Source organism: Syngnathus floridae, chromosome 9 (genome assembly GCF_059516105.1).
Source record: "Syngnathus floridae isolate MCC-2025c chromosome 9, RoL_Sflo_1.0, whole genome shotgun sequence".
Classification (NCBI taxonomy): domain Eukaryota; kingdom Metazoa; phylum Chordata; class Actinopteri; order Syngnathiformes; family Syngnathidae; genus Syngnathus; species Syngnathus floridae.
The window spans coordinates 13,364,155-13,377,841 of NC_142421.1; the positions used below are offsets into that span (position 1 = coordinate 13,364,155).

General features: G+C 47.2%; 3 protein-coding genes across 15 annotated transcripts; 1 reads left to right on the top strand and 2 right to left on the bottom strand.

The window, feature by feature from the left end:
• Nucleotides 1-200: 200 nt before the first annotated feature.
• On the bottom strand, nt 201-3,379 carry gins1 (GINS complex subunit 1 (Psf1 homolog)). Of its 2 annotated transcripts, none has more exons than XM_088384715.1 (7): nt 3,125-3,379; nt 1,843-1,907; nt 1,666-1,764; nt 1,223-1,313; nt 1,035-1,154; nt 902-976; nt 201-429 (listed from the first exon to the last, which is right to left on the bottom strand). In XM_088384715.1, the coding sequence occupies exons 1-7, from the start codon at nt 3,197-3,199 to the stop codon at nt 364-366; spliced, it is 591 nt and encodes a 196-aa protein (XP_088240841.1). In that variant the 5' UTR covers nt 3,200-3,379; the 3' UTR covers nt 201-363. The 2 variants fall into 2 exon arrangements, with proteins under 2 accessions (XP_088240841.1, XP_088240840.1); XM_088384714.1 differs by having other exon boundaries at nt 201-397; nt 3,125-3,354.
• On the top strand, nt 2,633-9,487 carry LOC148393623 (lysophosphatidylserine lipase ABHD12-like). Of its 7 annotated transcripts, none has more exons than XM_088384712.1 (15): nt 2,633-3,931; nt 4,060-4,188; nt 4,836-4,854; nt 4,933-4,957; nt 5,022-5,127; nt 5,250-5,369; nt 5,440-5,470; nt 5,538-5,583; nt 5,639-5,768; nt 5,865-5,902; nt 5,995-6,074; nt 6,134-6,216; nt 8,498-8,576; nt 8,645-8,772; nt 9,306-9,487. In XM_088384712.1, the coding sequence occupies exons 2-15, from the start codon at nt 4,061-4,063 to the stop codon at nt 9,337-9,339; spliced, it is 1,047 nt and encodes a 348-aa protein (XP_088240838.1). In that variant the 5' UTR covers nt 2,633-3,931; nt 4,060; the 3' UTR covers nt 9,340-9,487. The 7 variants fall into 7 exon arrangements, with proteins under 7 accessions (XP_088240838.1, XP_088240833.1, XP_088240835.1 ...); XM_088384707.1 differs by having other exon boundaries at nt 2,633-3,434; nt 3,791-3,931; nt 4,836-4,957; XM_088384709.1 differs by having other exon boundaries at nt 2,633-3,434; nt 3,799-3,931; nt 4,836-4,957.
• cox20 (cytochrome c oxidase assembly factor COX20) lies at nt 8,419-13,307 on the bottom strand. 6 transcript variants are annotated; one of them, XM_088384718.1, is made up of 6 exons: nt 13,071-13,307; nt 12,192-12,257; nt 11,994-12,108; nt 11,848-11,911; nt 11,576-11,767; nt 8,419-8,564 (listed from the first exon to the last, which is right to left on the bottom strand). In XM_088384718.1, exons 1-5 carry the CDS (start codon nt 13,104-13,106, stop codon nt 11,596-11,598), a joined length of 453 nt encoding a protein of 150 aa, XP_088240844.1. In that variant the 5' UTR covers nt 13,107-13,307; the 3' UTR covers nt 8,419-8,564; nt 11,576-11,595. The 6 variants fall into 6 exon arrangements, 4 of the variants coding, with proteins under 4 accessions (XP_088240844.1, XP_088240843.1, XP_088240842.1 ...); XR_015860257.1 differs by having other exon boundaries at nt 8,435-8,564; nt 11,537-11,767; nt 13,071-13,303; XM_088384717.1 differs by lacking the exon at nt 8,419-8,564 and adding an exon at nt 8,644-8,793 and having other exon boundaries at nt 13,071-13,306.
• Nucleotides 13,308-13,687: the final 380 nt, after the last annotated feature.

Below are 13,687 nucleotides of genomic sequence, written 5' to 3' on the forward strand. Positions count from 1 at the left end.
CGGGTGTCGGTCAAGGATGCCCTTCTTCCCTCCATCCGCTCTTTCTTCCAGCTTTATCCCCGTTTGGATTTGTGATGACCAGCTTGCATTCCAATTGAATAATTGGACATTCTAATTGGCAGCCTACCATTTGGACCCATAGCAGAAATATTGCAACACTTGTGACATCACAGTCTGGCGGAAGAAAATTTCCCATCAAATTGAGATCAACTTGTACTTTAATTGCAGACAGATTAAGAAAGTCTGTGCAGTTCTTTGTGCGTCATGACCCGGCAAGCAAACGGTAGCAACCTGAGCGGTGTGCGCGTCCAGACGCCGACGTGGTTGCTCAGGAGACGACGTGCTCCAGGACGCCTTGACGAATCAGGTGCACGCATTTCCAGCGCGGCAGGAAGTGCTGTGGACACATGGCACAGGACTTGCACTTCCCTGCCCACATGGATATGAATGGACAAACAGGGACACCGGCCATTTTACGCTACCAATTACTAAGCCAGCCAAACTCAAATACATGGATTTTTCCGCCTCAACTGTGACAAGGGCATGGTTAAATGCGAATTTTAGTCTTCTCACTCAAGTCCCATCTCTGAGGGCTTCTTAAATCTTGTCTGAAGCATCAACAATGAAGGGAAGCCAAAGCCCATCGAGACCAATTTGCCACCAAATGTCAAATCACCGGGCCGGGCCAATCCACTCTGATTTGTGGATGCAAACACTCAGATTGGTTCTTTGAAAGGCACTCGCCACTCCGTATGGGGACGCAAGCAAAACCATAACTGCAAAATGATGTCAGCAGCGGTGGCAAGGTAACATGGCCGCCCCGAGGCCAATTGACTGTCCAGTCATATCCGTGTCCACGCTTGGCATGGGAAAAAAAAGAAAGGTGGCATCGTGACCTCACCTGACTGTTTTTCTTGAGAAGGACCAGCGCCCCGTCGTCAATCTCCAGCACACCATGGTCCTTCACACACCTCACCTGATGAGCCGGGAAAGCATCAAGCCGAGCTCACAGGTAACACGCTGCGGCAGCTGACCTGGATGTATAGACTCTTGGGCGCTGTCACATCCTGCGTGACGTCCAGTCCGCCGCTGCCCCGGCCCAGCGAGCGCATGAAGGACGCCAGAGACTTTTTGTAGCGCGCAAACCACTGTACCTGTGCACGGCAAAGCCGCGAGTCAGCGGCAGGATCGCCCGGCGGGATTGAGCAACTTGCTGGCTCACCTCTTCGGCGTTCATGTGGAAGCGCACATTGGCGGGAAGAACGCTGCCATATTCCCAGCGTAGGGCTCGGATCCGCAGCAGCCGGTCGTACCTGACGGGAGGCAGAGGAAAGGCTCACTTGGTGCATCCTTCCCGTTAGATGTTCTTCCTGCATGAAATCCTTTGTTTAATGTACCTCTATAACACAATTATGTTCACTTATTTCAACAGTGTAAAATTGGCACATTTTGGTTCACATTGCACACATCTCCATATAAAGTATAGCGCTGCTGGCCATCAACCATGATTCGGAGAGCATTGAAAGCGTGCGCTGGAAGTGAAGAAGCGTCTGAAATTCCAAGGATTGAACAATCTGAAATTATATTTGAGCATTCATGCTGCTGCATCATCAGGCAAGTTGGTGTATGTGTGAGTATGGTGTGCGTAGCGTGTGCGGCGCTCACAGGTAGGCGTTGACGCAGCGTTGGTTCCTCAGCAGACAGCAGTGACGCAAGCGGATGGAGGGAAGCAAGTCGATTCTTTGCTCGCTCTTGGTCTCATTTCTGCAAAGCAAGGGTGGACTAGTCCATCACGCAAGCGGCTCAAGTCGCCTGCGCCGAGCAAGAGCCGCCCAAACGCACACGTCAGCCTGGTTTTGTTCATAGAGCGCTTCCATCTCTTGCAGCACCTGCCGCACGCCGTCCTCCTGCATGCATGGACACAATTATTGTCTTACTAGTTTCTGCCACAGGAATGCAAAATCAGACCAAGTGTCTCCCGTTGGTCAAAACCAACACTTTCAACGAGACAACATTTACGTGCAAAATGGTGACCGGCTGTTATAGCGTAATTTGCAAACCGATCAATGACAATGATGGGATCCAGGAAATAAGACATGATCCGGCAAATGCAATCACGCCAGAGTCGTCACAAATCCAAGTTACACATCATCTGACACCCTGCTTTTTTTATCTTGATTAAATATTTTTTCCTCATCATAAATTAGCCCCCCCATCCTTTTTCCCTATGTATTGAATGTTTGTCAGGAGACGTATCATGGAAAAGCCACTTTTTTTTGCTTTTATATTCATTGTCTTGTGTATTTGGAGTCTCCAAGATTGCAGAAAAGTGTACCGTGTTTTTCGGACTATAAGTCGCGGGTTTTTCATAGTTTGGGTGGCGGGGGCGACTTATACTGAGGAGCGACTTATCTGATTTCTTTCACAAATTTTCAAAATTCCAAGAAAAAAAAAAGTGGAACCGTGATAAACGAACCGCGATGTAGCAAGGGATTACTGTAGTTTGAACTGCAAGTGACGTCAGCGGCGCAGCAGTTGTTTACATAAAGGACAAAGGATTCGATCACGAGATGACGAAGATGACAAAGAGCCCCACGTACTACCGGCATCATTAGCGGCTTTGTTTGTAAGTGACACGGAGGACGAAGAATTTGAAGGATTTAATGATTTGGAGTGACACAGAAGGTTTGAAAAACTATTATGGCTTTTACGCATGCCCGGTCCTACTCTACGGAGCTCTCTTTCACCTCCGTGGAGCTGGCGCTCGGCTGGTGGCTGTCCGGGGACGGTGGATGGGGCTCGGACAGTAAAACGTAAAACAGTAGAATTTATTACCGTGATACATAAGCTTCAAGGGAGCTTTCCGAGGGTTTAATATTTATTCTTAATTATACACAATATGACTTTTCGTGGGCTAGTCCGATCGCAGTCAATACACAACAAACGTTTCAAAAAGTTGGTTTGTTTCAATTTGTGGACTTTGAAAAAAAACCGACCTAAGTAGAGTAAGGACGATTTTTTTGCGGTTCTCAATCATGTCAAAACGTGATGTTAATTGATTTAGAACTTCAAAAGTGTTAACGAGCAAGAAAGGCAAGAAAAGGGAGCCGTGATGTTTTCTCACGTTGAAGGCCGGAAGTTGTCCGTCGTTGCTGCGCTGAAGCTCTCGTACGAGCTCGACGGCTTTCTCGCAGAACATCCCGAGCAGCACAAGATAATTCACTCAAAGGGGCAGGGGGAAAAGAAAACTACTCGGACGGTCAAAGCCGACATGCGACTGCCGCCAAACAGGAGGCTTCCGGGGTCGTAGTCACATGATGCAACGGTGGCCCCTTAGAGACACACTTGGCATATTCGTCATTTTCATCCGGACGGCGGACGCAAAGTTTATCAAGGATGCTGACCAACTTCTCCTTCGAGGTTTCTTAGCTAAGGTAAGACTAGTACGTGTGCATCACGTCCGACGAATGCAACACAAAAGACAGCTCACAAATCGAGGCCGGTTTTTCTTCATTTATTTGCCTTCTTCTACCTTCGAAGGATTAGCCGTCATGCTAACAAGACGTTAACCAGAAGCTTCTTAATTGTATTAACGTGATTAAGTGGTTCAAACAATCGTCAAAAAAGTCGACTTGAGCATTCTCATTGATTGGAGCTCTTCAAGACTTCCAAGTCCAAATAGCTAGGGGAGAAGGGGAGAAGTTGAGAACCCGAACGAGCCAAAGGTGACTTGCTATATTTGCCATCGCCTCATTAATCCCGGCTGATCGATTCTAACATGAACGGGGAGGCCTGAAGGCCTCGCAAGTGCTCGAGTTGTTCCCACGTTCCCCGGACACAGTGAATGCGGCGCGGCGACGTGGTCACGAGGTGCGACGCGGCCGCCGCGATTGGCTGTCGCTCATCTGCTCCTCAGCTGAGACTCGCCCAGGTATCCATCTCTCCACCGCCTGACGCCCGCCGCCCGGCCAAGACGCTCCGTCGGCCGGCCGCACCGCGTCCGCCCAGACGCTCCCTAGCCCCCAGGGCTTCCACCCCTGTCTGACGCTCATTTTGCAGCATGCGGAAGCGGAGAACGTCTGGGGAGCAAGAAGAACGAGACGACGCGCTTGAGAACGCCCCCGAAGAGACATCGCGGCCCGCGTCGGATTCGGCGCTCGGCATGAAGATCTTCGCCGGCTCGCGCAGGTGCCTTTTGCTTTACTGAATTTCTGGATGCTTGCTTTGCTTGGCCCTGCTCCGATTTCATCTTCAAATTGTGTGACAAGATCGTGGTTATGTAAAGGTCACGCATTCCATAGAACAAAAGTGAATCCAAGGTGGTCACATTTGCACGCGGATGGCAGGGCTGGATGGGCTCCAGCCTGAAGCTGGTCAGACTGGTTTGTTTTTTGGCTCAGCGGGTTGGACCAGCACAGAGCACGCAACACGCCCGCAGCATCTCCATCGCATTCTCCACCTTTTGTCCAGCCGACAAGCTCGCGAACGTCCTATGACAAGTGAAATGGTCAAGGGCTTCTTTGGCACTTCTCTTCCGTGTGTGTGTGTGCGTATGCGTGCGTGTGTGTGTGTGTGTGTGTCCAGTCTTTCATTCTCTTCTGTATTGTCAGAACAGCATTGTAATAATGTGGTAGTGTTCATCAAAACGAGGCATTTCACATTTTTGCCGGGAAAATCAAACGTTGAAGTTCACAAACAATTCACTTTTGGAGCACGTGGCCGCTTTTGGGCAAAATCTCAAGTGTTTTCACCGGCGGCTGCTTCCTGAATCCCTGCTTGCTCTTTACCTTTCTGTGTCTGTCCTTTGACCTTGGCTTTGTCTTGTGACTTGGCAGGGGCAGCGCCATGGCCAAGGTGAGGCGTGCGGGCCTGTGGCTGCTGCTAGTCTACCTGTGCGTGCCTTTGCTGGTCAAGCTGTGTCCATCCATTCAGGCCAAGCTGGTCTTCCTCAACTTCGGTAAGTCAGCCACCGCCCTTGCCAAGGTCACGCTGGGTCACTCCCTGCCCTGTGGACCTCTCAGTGAGGATCCCCTTCTTCCTGGACCTCAAACGACCTTCAGACGTGGGCCTCAACCACACGCTCAATTTTTACCTGCAGCCACAACAAACTCTCAACATCGGAGTGTGGTAAGAATGCGCACGCACGCATGCATCACTCGGGCACCAGCTTGAGGGTGTCGATCGCCTTTGTATTTGGAACTGCGCATTTGCCGCATCATCCTGTGTGTGCGCGTGCATGTGCGTGTCAGGCACACGGTTCCTGCAGGCATGTGGCAAGATGCCCAAGGCAAAAGTCAAGAATGGTTTGAATCTACACTGAGCTCTGCCCACCCAGCCATCCTCTATCTCCATGGAAACACAGGGACCAGGTTTCTCACACTCACACACGCAGTTTCGGCGCCACGCTCAGGCTTCACGTCTTTATGTGTGCGTACACAGAGGCGGCGACCACCGCGTGGAGCTGTACAAGGTAAGTCTTACCTCACCATTAGCTTTCGATGAAAAGACGAGGCGACATTTGGCGCATCTCCTTTCAGGTCCTTAGCTCGTCGGGCTACCATGTGGTCGCGTTCGATTACCGAGGTGAGAAAAGCTGCTCGCTCCCTTTGAGCTTGGGCCCTCACGCCGCTTTGCGCAGGCTGGGGCGACTCTGATGGGTCGCCGTCGGAGGGCGGCATGACGGCGGATGCGCTCTTCGTGTATCGGTGGCTGAAGGAGAGGCGGGCTCAAGGCGGAGTGTACGTCTGGGGTCACTCGCTGGGAACTGGGTAAATCCAAGCGCTCCGGCAAGCAGCCCCGCCCCTTCTGGCTGGTCACAGCCGGAGGCGTGCCCTGGCTCACTCATCCTCGCTTTTGCGTTGCAGCGTGGCCACCAACCTGGTCCGGCAGTTGTGTGACAGAGGTAATGTCGCAAAGCGGCTGCCGCCGGTAGACTGAAAATGAGCTTACCACCTCGAAGCTGCTTGATGCGAGTTTGGCTGCGGCGCTTTGCAGGAGGTCCTCCAGACGCTTTGATCCTGGAGAGTCCTTTCACCAACATTCGCGAGGAGGCCAAGAGTCACCCCTTTGCCACGGTAACACCCATCTCGTGGCTGTGCGTTCGGTGTGGGCGTGACATCCGGCCTGTTGGCAGGTGTACCGGTACCTGCCCGGTTTCGACTGGTTCTTCCTGGATGCCATCACCGCCAACGACATTCGCTTCGCCAATGACGACAAGTCAGTCCTGTTTAACCTGCGTCTAATCATTTGCTCAAATTTCACGATTTGACCAATTGATGATGACGGCTGCAGTTCAAAGCGGTCGCTAAGAGCATCCTGTATGAGTATCTTCTAAAGCAGTGTTTCCCAATCTTTTTTCAATCACGGCACACCTTTTCATTGGAAAAAATCTCGCGGCACACCGCCAACAAAAATCTGTTAAGCTCCTATATTAAAATCAGTTATATTACAACGAAACACGTACAGTCCTATTCCTATATATGTATGGAGAGTCGAATAATTTAATAGAAATAAATACTAAATATTCTTTAAATTGTATTCCTTTTTTTAAATAAAAGTGACAGTTTTTTAAAAAGGTTTTAGACGGTGTAAGAAATAAACTATTTAAAGTGATTGTGATTGAAATAAAAGAATCAACGTGATTTTGTTTACTGTTTTAGACTAGGTCTATAAATATTGCAACAATAAGAACAAAGTCACTTTTAAAGACGCTCTGCTGTTCTGACAGCAGCTGAGTCGCTATCACAGTCGAGGAATCTCGACTTGACTGCTTATTTTACGTATGTGAAAAATAACCAATCCAGGTTCTCCGGTTGAACTGCATTCTCTGATTTCCATTGGACCACAAACGCACCACAACCGTCATAGTGTCTGTCACTGTTAGCAAAAGCACACAGCAACACACACATAAACTGAATATGTGCCGATGCAATACAGTCAGATCGACACAATATGAAATCTCAAGATTCTCCGATTCTCCACACATGCACGATTAGCAAGTGGCTGACCAGGCCTTGCGCGAACTGACCAGTGGTTTGGCGATTCTGTTTACAATGCGCTCCGTAATTAATATTGGACAATCTCACGGCACACCAGTTGGGAAACACTGTTCTAGAGCAGTGTTTCCCAGAGAGATATTCGGCTGTGCCGTGGGAAATTGTCCGATATTAATTACGGAGCATATTGTAAATAGGATTGCCAAACCACTGGTCGGTTAGCGCAAGGCCCAGTCATCCACTTGCTAATCGCGCATGCATGGCTAATCAAAGAATCTTGAGATTTCATGTTGTGTTGGTCTGACTATTCTGCATCGGCACACATTTAGTTTGCTGCTATGTGCTTTTGATAACAGTGACGCTCTGACGACCGTGGTGCGTTTGCGTACTGATGGAAATCCCAGCATGTAGTTCAACCAGAGAACCTGGATTGTTCATTTTCAGCAACATAAAATACACAGTCAAGTCATGACACCTTGACTGTGATCACCACTCAGCTGGCATGCCAGAACAGCAGTGTCTTTAAACATTACTATGTTCTTATTGTCGGATTACTTATAGAGCTAGTCTAAAACAGCTAACAAAGTCAAGTTGATTATTTTGGATTTTAATCACAATCACTTTCTATAGTTTTTCCTTCCTGTCTAAAACCTTCACTTTTGTTAAAAAATAGAATTTAAAAAATATAGTGTATTTATTTATTTGTATTAAATTATTCAACTCGATATATACATACGTATACAGGAATAGGATTTTATTTATATAGCACGTTCACAACGTCTTTCGTTATATACCTAATTTTAATATAGAAGCAGGTGTAACGCCTAAAAGATTTTTGGTGGTGGTGTGCCTCGAGTTTTTTTCCAATGAAAAATGGTTGGAGAAACACTGCTCTGGTGCAGTGGTCCCCAACCTTTTTAGCACCATGGACTGGATTACTGTCAAGACAGTATTTTCACGGACTGGTGTTTGATGTCACGATTTTTGTGAAGAAAACTTCTAAAAACAATTCTAGAAAATCAAAATCAAATGTCGTCATCATTAAATCAAATAATCACCGACTGCACATTGTTTTTGGACATTTTCTAAGCAAAAATCGCCTGTGTTTGGACTACAATCTCTCTTTCCAGCCAGCTGAACAACAGAAATGTGTTACCACATTAACACCACCATCCCAAAACACCCTTCAACTCTTAGTTCCATAGGGGAATTCTGTATGCGAATACCACAGTACAATATAATAAACATGAATCCACTGTGTATTCTATGCAACTTTACTTTCAGCATCCTCATAACATCGTGCCAACAACATAACATGAGTAATGTTATGTACACATCAGAAGTGTAAAATAGTGCAAGTTATTAATCCTTTCTTGTGTGGCCCGGTACCAAATCATCCACGTACCGGTCCGCAGCCCAGGTTGTTGGGGACCACTGCTCTAGTGGGCTCGGGCGAAAGCGCATCTGCTGTTATCGGGTTCGATTGCTTTGTTTTTGTTCAGTATCAACCATATCCGTTGTCCTGTCTTGATTCTGCACGCCGAGGACGACCACGTGGTTCCTTTCCACCTGGGCAAGAAGGTAGGAGAATGAGCGGCGCCCGCTGGGTCCTGCCTCGTGTCCAACGTGCGCCCTGTGTATGCCATCAGCTGTACGAGGCAGCGGCCCGCTCCCGTAGCTTGAGCGGCCACAAAGTGAACTTTGTGGCCTTCCCGTCGTCGCTGGCCTACAGGCACAAGTTCATCTACAGGAGCCCCCGCCTGCCCGGCATCCTCAGGTAAAAAGCATTCAAAAAAATCTGTCCAAACAAGAACAGCATTCTCATTTTATATAGTCCAGTAACTTAAAGAAACATCATGTTTGGTTTTCCCTAAAATGAATGAAATAAGGACTTTTCTTCTGAAATTTTGATTGTACGGAGTTAAAATGGGCTCCAAAGGTGACATTTTTCCCCAATCCCTACACCTTTTGTTTTTCCCCCAAATGTGCAAAACGAGTTGCACTGAAACATGAAATTTGTTGCATCCAAGCCAAACAATTGCTGCAGGAGAAAACATCAAATTTCTGGTCTAGACGCATGAAAGCTGCTGCATTCAAGGCCGAAGCAGGAACTGTTGGTAAGGGAAATGTTTGGCATGAATGTGTCATCTTAAAATATGAAACTTGGTGCATTCGACCATGAAATTTGGAGCCTTAACATTGATTTTGCTTTTTGGAAGTTGACTTTTGTCTTCCAGGGATTTCCTGTACACGCCCCCTCCCCAGCGAACAATGATTTTTGTAAGTTGACTTCATTTTTTTGTCTTCCAGGGATTTCCTGGATACGTCCCCTCGCAGCAAATAGTGAACCTCCCCCCTGCCATTGCACACTGTTGTCAATTAGTGCCGACGGCGACGCGTTGAGCCGCAGCCGACGTCACCGAGGTCATGGTTTAATATAATGATGCTGCTGGTGTTGCACTTGACTGCTGAATAAAATGTTTGAAATCCGAGCAGTGACCCACCACAATGCACCCGTTCGTCTGCGGCTATCTCAGTCTTGACCCAGGTTTCGGGGAGAAAAATTCAATTTACTTCGAGTTTGTCATCTTTATTTTTTTCCTGCTGCTTCCTGATACAAGCTTATTGGCGCCACTCCGAAAAAGAGGGAGACAAATGGAAAGTTCTCATTCGGATGGGAGGGGTTCAAACCATTTCTGCCATTTGGACAAGTTCAACAAGTTTGGGCTCCCTCTGGCGGTCGACCACAAAATGGCTTCCAGCCCGAGTGACTTCTACTGGTTGGCGGAGTTTGTTTTCTTTAACACCCGTTTGATTGTTTTGCAACATTTATTCTCGTGTTGATCATTTTGAGGTGTGCTGCCAATTCCATCACTTTACAGATGTAGGGCGAGCTCACCTTTAAAGTACATGACTTTGAGGGAGTAAATTCTGTAGTCAAAGTCCAGTGCCTTGTAAATGTATAAAGCACCCTTGAACCTTTTGACCTTTTGCCACATTTCAGGCTTCAAACAAAGATGCACGTTGTTTTTTTCTTTGAGGGGGTGGAAAAGGTCAAGTGGGCTAAGTACTTTTGCAAGGTCACTTGGGGACTATTTGTGTCACCAAGGAGAATTTCCAAACATCTCAGATGGCATTTGACTATGATGAGTATTGAGAAAGTCTTTGAATACGTGATTGACAATGATTATTTTTAGAGAATATCAATCTGGCTAATTTAGGGAGCATCTATGGAGGTAGATTGGAGTCAAAAGTTTTAGACTTGAAAAAACAAAACTCGTACTTGAAAAAAAAACTTGAATCTGAAAATAAACTTGCTGAGCTTAAAACTTGAAAACTAAAACAATGTATTCAAAATAAAAATTTTGATTTTGACACTGCTCTTTGAAAGCAGCGCGAACACATTGAGCTAACATGCCATGCCCAGTGGCCTAGTGGTGAGACTGGAAGGTTGTGGTTCAAACCCCAGCCGGGTGATACCAAAGATTATAAAAATGGGACCCATTGCCTCCCTGCTTGGCATCCAGCATTAAGGGTTGGAATTGGGGGGTTAGATCACCAAATGATTCCTGAGCGCGGCACCACTGCTGCTCACTGCTCCCCTCTCCCCCAGGGGATGGATCAAAATCACACGGGGATGGGTTAAATGCAGAGGACAAATTTCACCACACCCAGATGTGTGTGTGACATTGGGACTTTAACACGGGCAAACCTCTTCACTTGAATAAGGCTACTGCGGTCTGGGCTGTAGGAGTGCATGGGATGCGAAAAACACCCACAGTAGCTTGAGCCAATTGTATCTGTACTTGGTGTGAGTGTTTAGTAGCTCTCGACCCCATAGAGAGCACGACGCCGCGCTGCTTTCAAAGAGCCGTTGCAAAATCGGGCATAATAGTACTTGAAATGTGGCTAAATCGATCGCCCTTATGTCTTTTTGTGCTCAGTACTGTCAGAAATGGGTATTTAAATATAGATTTGTCACAGGCTAAGGCTGCCAATGTCATGACTATAGGTATATAGGCGTCAAGTTTAATTTGTTTTAGTTCCTACGTTCCCTGAAAGCGCTGTCTCTGGGGAATGGTTCCAAGCCTTCCAGTTCAGCTGTAATTTGTGATTCCACACACCGCTCAGCTAGTACCACGCACCCACGCCAGATTAGGGTGAAAAGTATGCAACTCGCAAAGATTTGAACCTGAAAAAAAGGAAGCAAATCTGTAAAAATAAGAGTTGAACCTGGAAAAAAAGGTGAATCTGAAAATACATATAAAACATGCAACTGAAAAAAAAGACCTCAAATCTTGAAAACTAAATTGAGGTGAAACCTGAAAGTAAAGTTTATTTAAAAAAATTACCAAGGCGAAGCAAAACTATTCTCATCTCATAAAAACTTTCAACACATTGTTTTATTTTTCAAGTTTTAAGCTCAGCACGTTTATTTTCAGATTCAAGTTTTTTTTCTCCAAGTACGAGTTTTGTTTTTTCAAGTACAAAACGTTTGACACCAATCTACCTCCATAAACATCGACGTCCATGTGGCTTACTTTTGGCCAGGTGTCAGTGGACGACTTTACAGAACTCACTGAGGACATCCACGCTCGGCTCACTTGCCATCAGCGCCAATCTCATCAGAAGGGTCCCGGGGCGGCTCGTGAGCTTTGAGGGGACGCGTGGGGTCCACGGGGGTCCCCTGGTAGACCATTTTGTTCTCGATGCCACGCCGGATGATCCTCTGCTGCGCTCGCTGCCTGGCGTTGCCAGCGCGGCAGTAGCACCTGCACACACACAAAGCGCGAGGCACTTCCTGCAGCGCGTCTGCTGGCGACCATTCATCCCGACGGGCCGGACAACTCACCAGGAAGCAAAAGTGGCGAGCAAGAAGCCTCCCGCGCCTACATCGAACGACCGCTTCACTTGACCTGCGCACAGACCGTGGACACATTAGCACTTGGAACACATTCTTCAGCAGCGGCGTGCGTGGGTTCCTGCGTGCTCACTAACTGGTGGCCAAAAAGTGCAGCAGGCCGACGGCCGATGAGGCAATGGCGCCGTGAAGGACCGCCTCCCGGGCGCAGGGCGTCTTCTCCACGTCCAAGATGCCCAGCAGACGGTAGCCCTGCGAACACACCCGCCCCCATAAAAAATGGCATGAATACGATGACTTCTTGCCCGGTGGCAAAATAATTTTTCCTAAAATACTTTTGGCAGTAATCCCTCATTTATCGGGGTTAATTGGTTCCACGCCCACCCACGATAGGTGAAAATCTGCATAGAGAACATACATTATAACAATATTCACACAAGGATTTTATGAACTTTTAATTCATTTTAAGACACTTTTTAAACGTTTTTTAAACACTTTTGTAAACATTTTAAAGTCAAAGTCTTATTCATTTAAATAAATAAGAAAATAAAAGAGTAAATAAATTGTTACGATATATCCACACAAGACTTTTAACCTTTACTGTAGTTTTAAACACTTAATTGTTTATTAAACACCTTTTTTTACATTTTTAAACACTTTTGCAAACATTTTAAAGTCAAGAAACATTCTTGTTTACTATTTAGTGAACACTTTTGTGAACATTTGAAAGACAAGCTGACTTTCAGAGACATTCTTATTTTAACTAACTACTTAACAAACTACTAGTTTGAAAGCCTCTACGTTCAAACCCCAATTTAAAAGCTTAACCTCACTTTGAAGCGCTATCTCTAGTTTTGAAGGCTACCTTCAAACCCCAAACCTCTTGAACCCTTGTTTTAAACACGAGCCCTCTTTCGAAACCCTAGCGCGAATTGTAAACACCACCTTGGAGCCCCCCACCCTGGGTTGAAACTCAAGCTCGGAACCCCGTCCCTAAATTGAACAATTAAAAGATTGCTATTGCTGCTTTTTTTTTTTTTTGTCATACACACACGCACGCACACACACACACACACACATTCTCGCAGAATCAAACTCGCGGTGACGGCACACAAGCCAGGCACCATCAGCGACTCCCATTATTGCTGCTCTTCGGCTAGTCGTCTCAGGAGCGCTAGTGCTCAGTGTTAGCATTCTAGGATGGCAGGACTGACCCTTTGGTTGCTTGTCGTTTGTTCGTCTTGTGGCATTTCAGCTCATATGCCACTGCTCGCTTCTTGACAGACCTTTGAAGCTGGCACGTTGCGCAGATAACGAGAAGAAAAACAATCCCTAGACGAAATTGACCTTTGCGGTCCGACCATTTTTCAAGTCCGACTAGGAACAATTGAAAGCACCTCTTAGTTCCGCTGTTTTCCACGAGTTTGTTACTTCCATCCATCCATCCATTCTCTGCACCGCTTTGTCCCCACGGGGGTCGCGGGCGTGCTGGAGCCTATCCCAGCCATCAACGGGCAGTAGGCGGGGGACACCCTGAATAGGTTGCCAGCCAATCGCAGGGCACACAGAGACAAACAACCATCCGCACTCGCACTCACACCTAGGGACAATTTGGAGTGCTCAATCGGCCTACCAAGCATGTTTTTGGGATGTGGGAGGAAACCGGAGTGCCCGGAGAAAACCCACGCGGGTCCGGGGAGAACATGCAACCTCCACACAGGGAGGGCCGGAGGTGGAATCGAACCCGCACCCTCCTAACTGTGAGGCGGACATGCTACCCAGTGCGCCACCGAGCCAGTTTGTTTCTTTTCAACGCCATTTTGATTTATGA

Bases quoted from the DNA above. Each gene is read 5' to 3' on its own strand.
- LOC148393623 (XM_088384706.1), top strand. From the start codon at position 4,061: ATGCGGAAGCGGAGAACGTCTGGGGAGCAAGAAGAACGAGACGACGCG. The intron at 4,958-5,021 runs GTAAGTCAGCCA...TGGACCTCTCAG, and splicing joins GCTGGTCTTCCTCAACTTCG to TGAGGATCCCCTTCTTCCTG. The intron at 5,903-5,994 runs GTAATGTCGCAA...GGCGCTTTGCAG, and splicing joins CCGGCAGTTGTGTGACAGAG to GAGGTCCTCCAGACGCTTTG.
- gins1 (XM_088384714.1), bottom strand. From the start codon at position 3,199: ATGTTCTGCGAGAAAGCCGTCGAGCTCGTACGAGAGCTTCAGCGCAGC. The intron at 1,765-1,842 runs GTGCGTTTGGGC...CTTGCTTTGCAG, and splicing joins GAACAAAACCAGGCTGACGT to AAATGAGACCAAGAGCGAGC. The intron at 1,314-1,665 runs GTGAGCGCCGCA...GCCTCCCGTCAG, and splicing joins CGCTGCGTCAACGCCTACCT to GTACGACCGGCTGCTGCGGA.
- cox20 (XM_088384718.1), bottom strand. From the start codon at position 13,106: ATGCCACAAGACGAACAAACGACAAGCAACCAAAGG. The intron at 12,258-13,070 runs GTCAGTCCTGCC...TTCTCTATGCAG, and splicing joins AAACGACAAGCAACCAAAGG to ATTTTCACCTATCGTGGGTG. The intron at 11,768-11,847 runs GTGAGTTGTCCG...GTGTGTGTGCAG, and splicing joins CTCGCCACTTTTGCTTCCTG to GTGCTACTGCCGCGCTGGCA.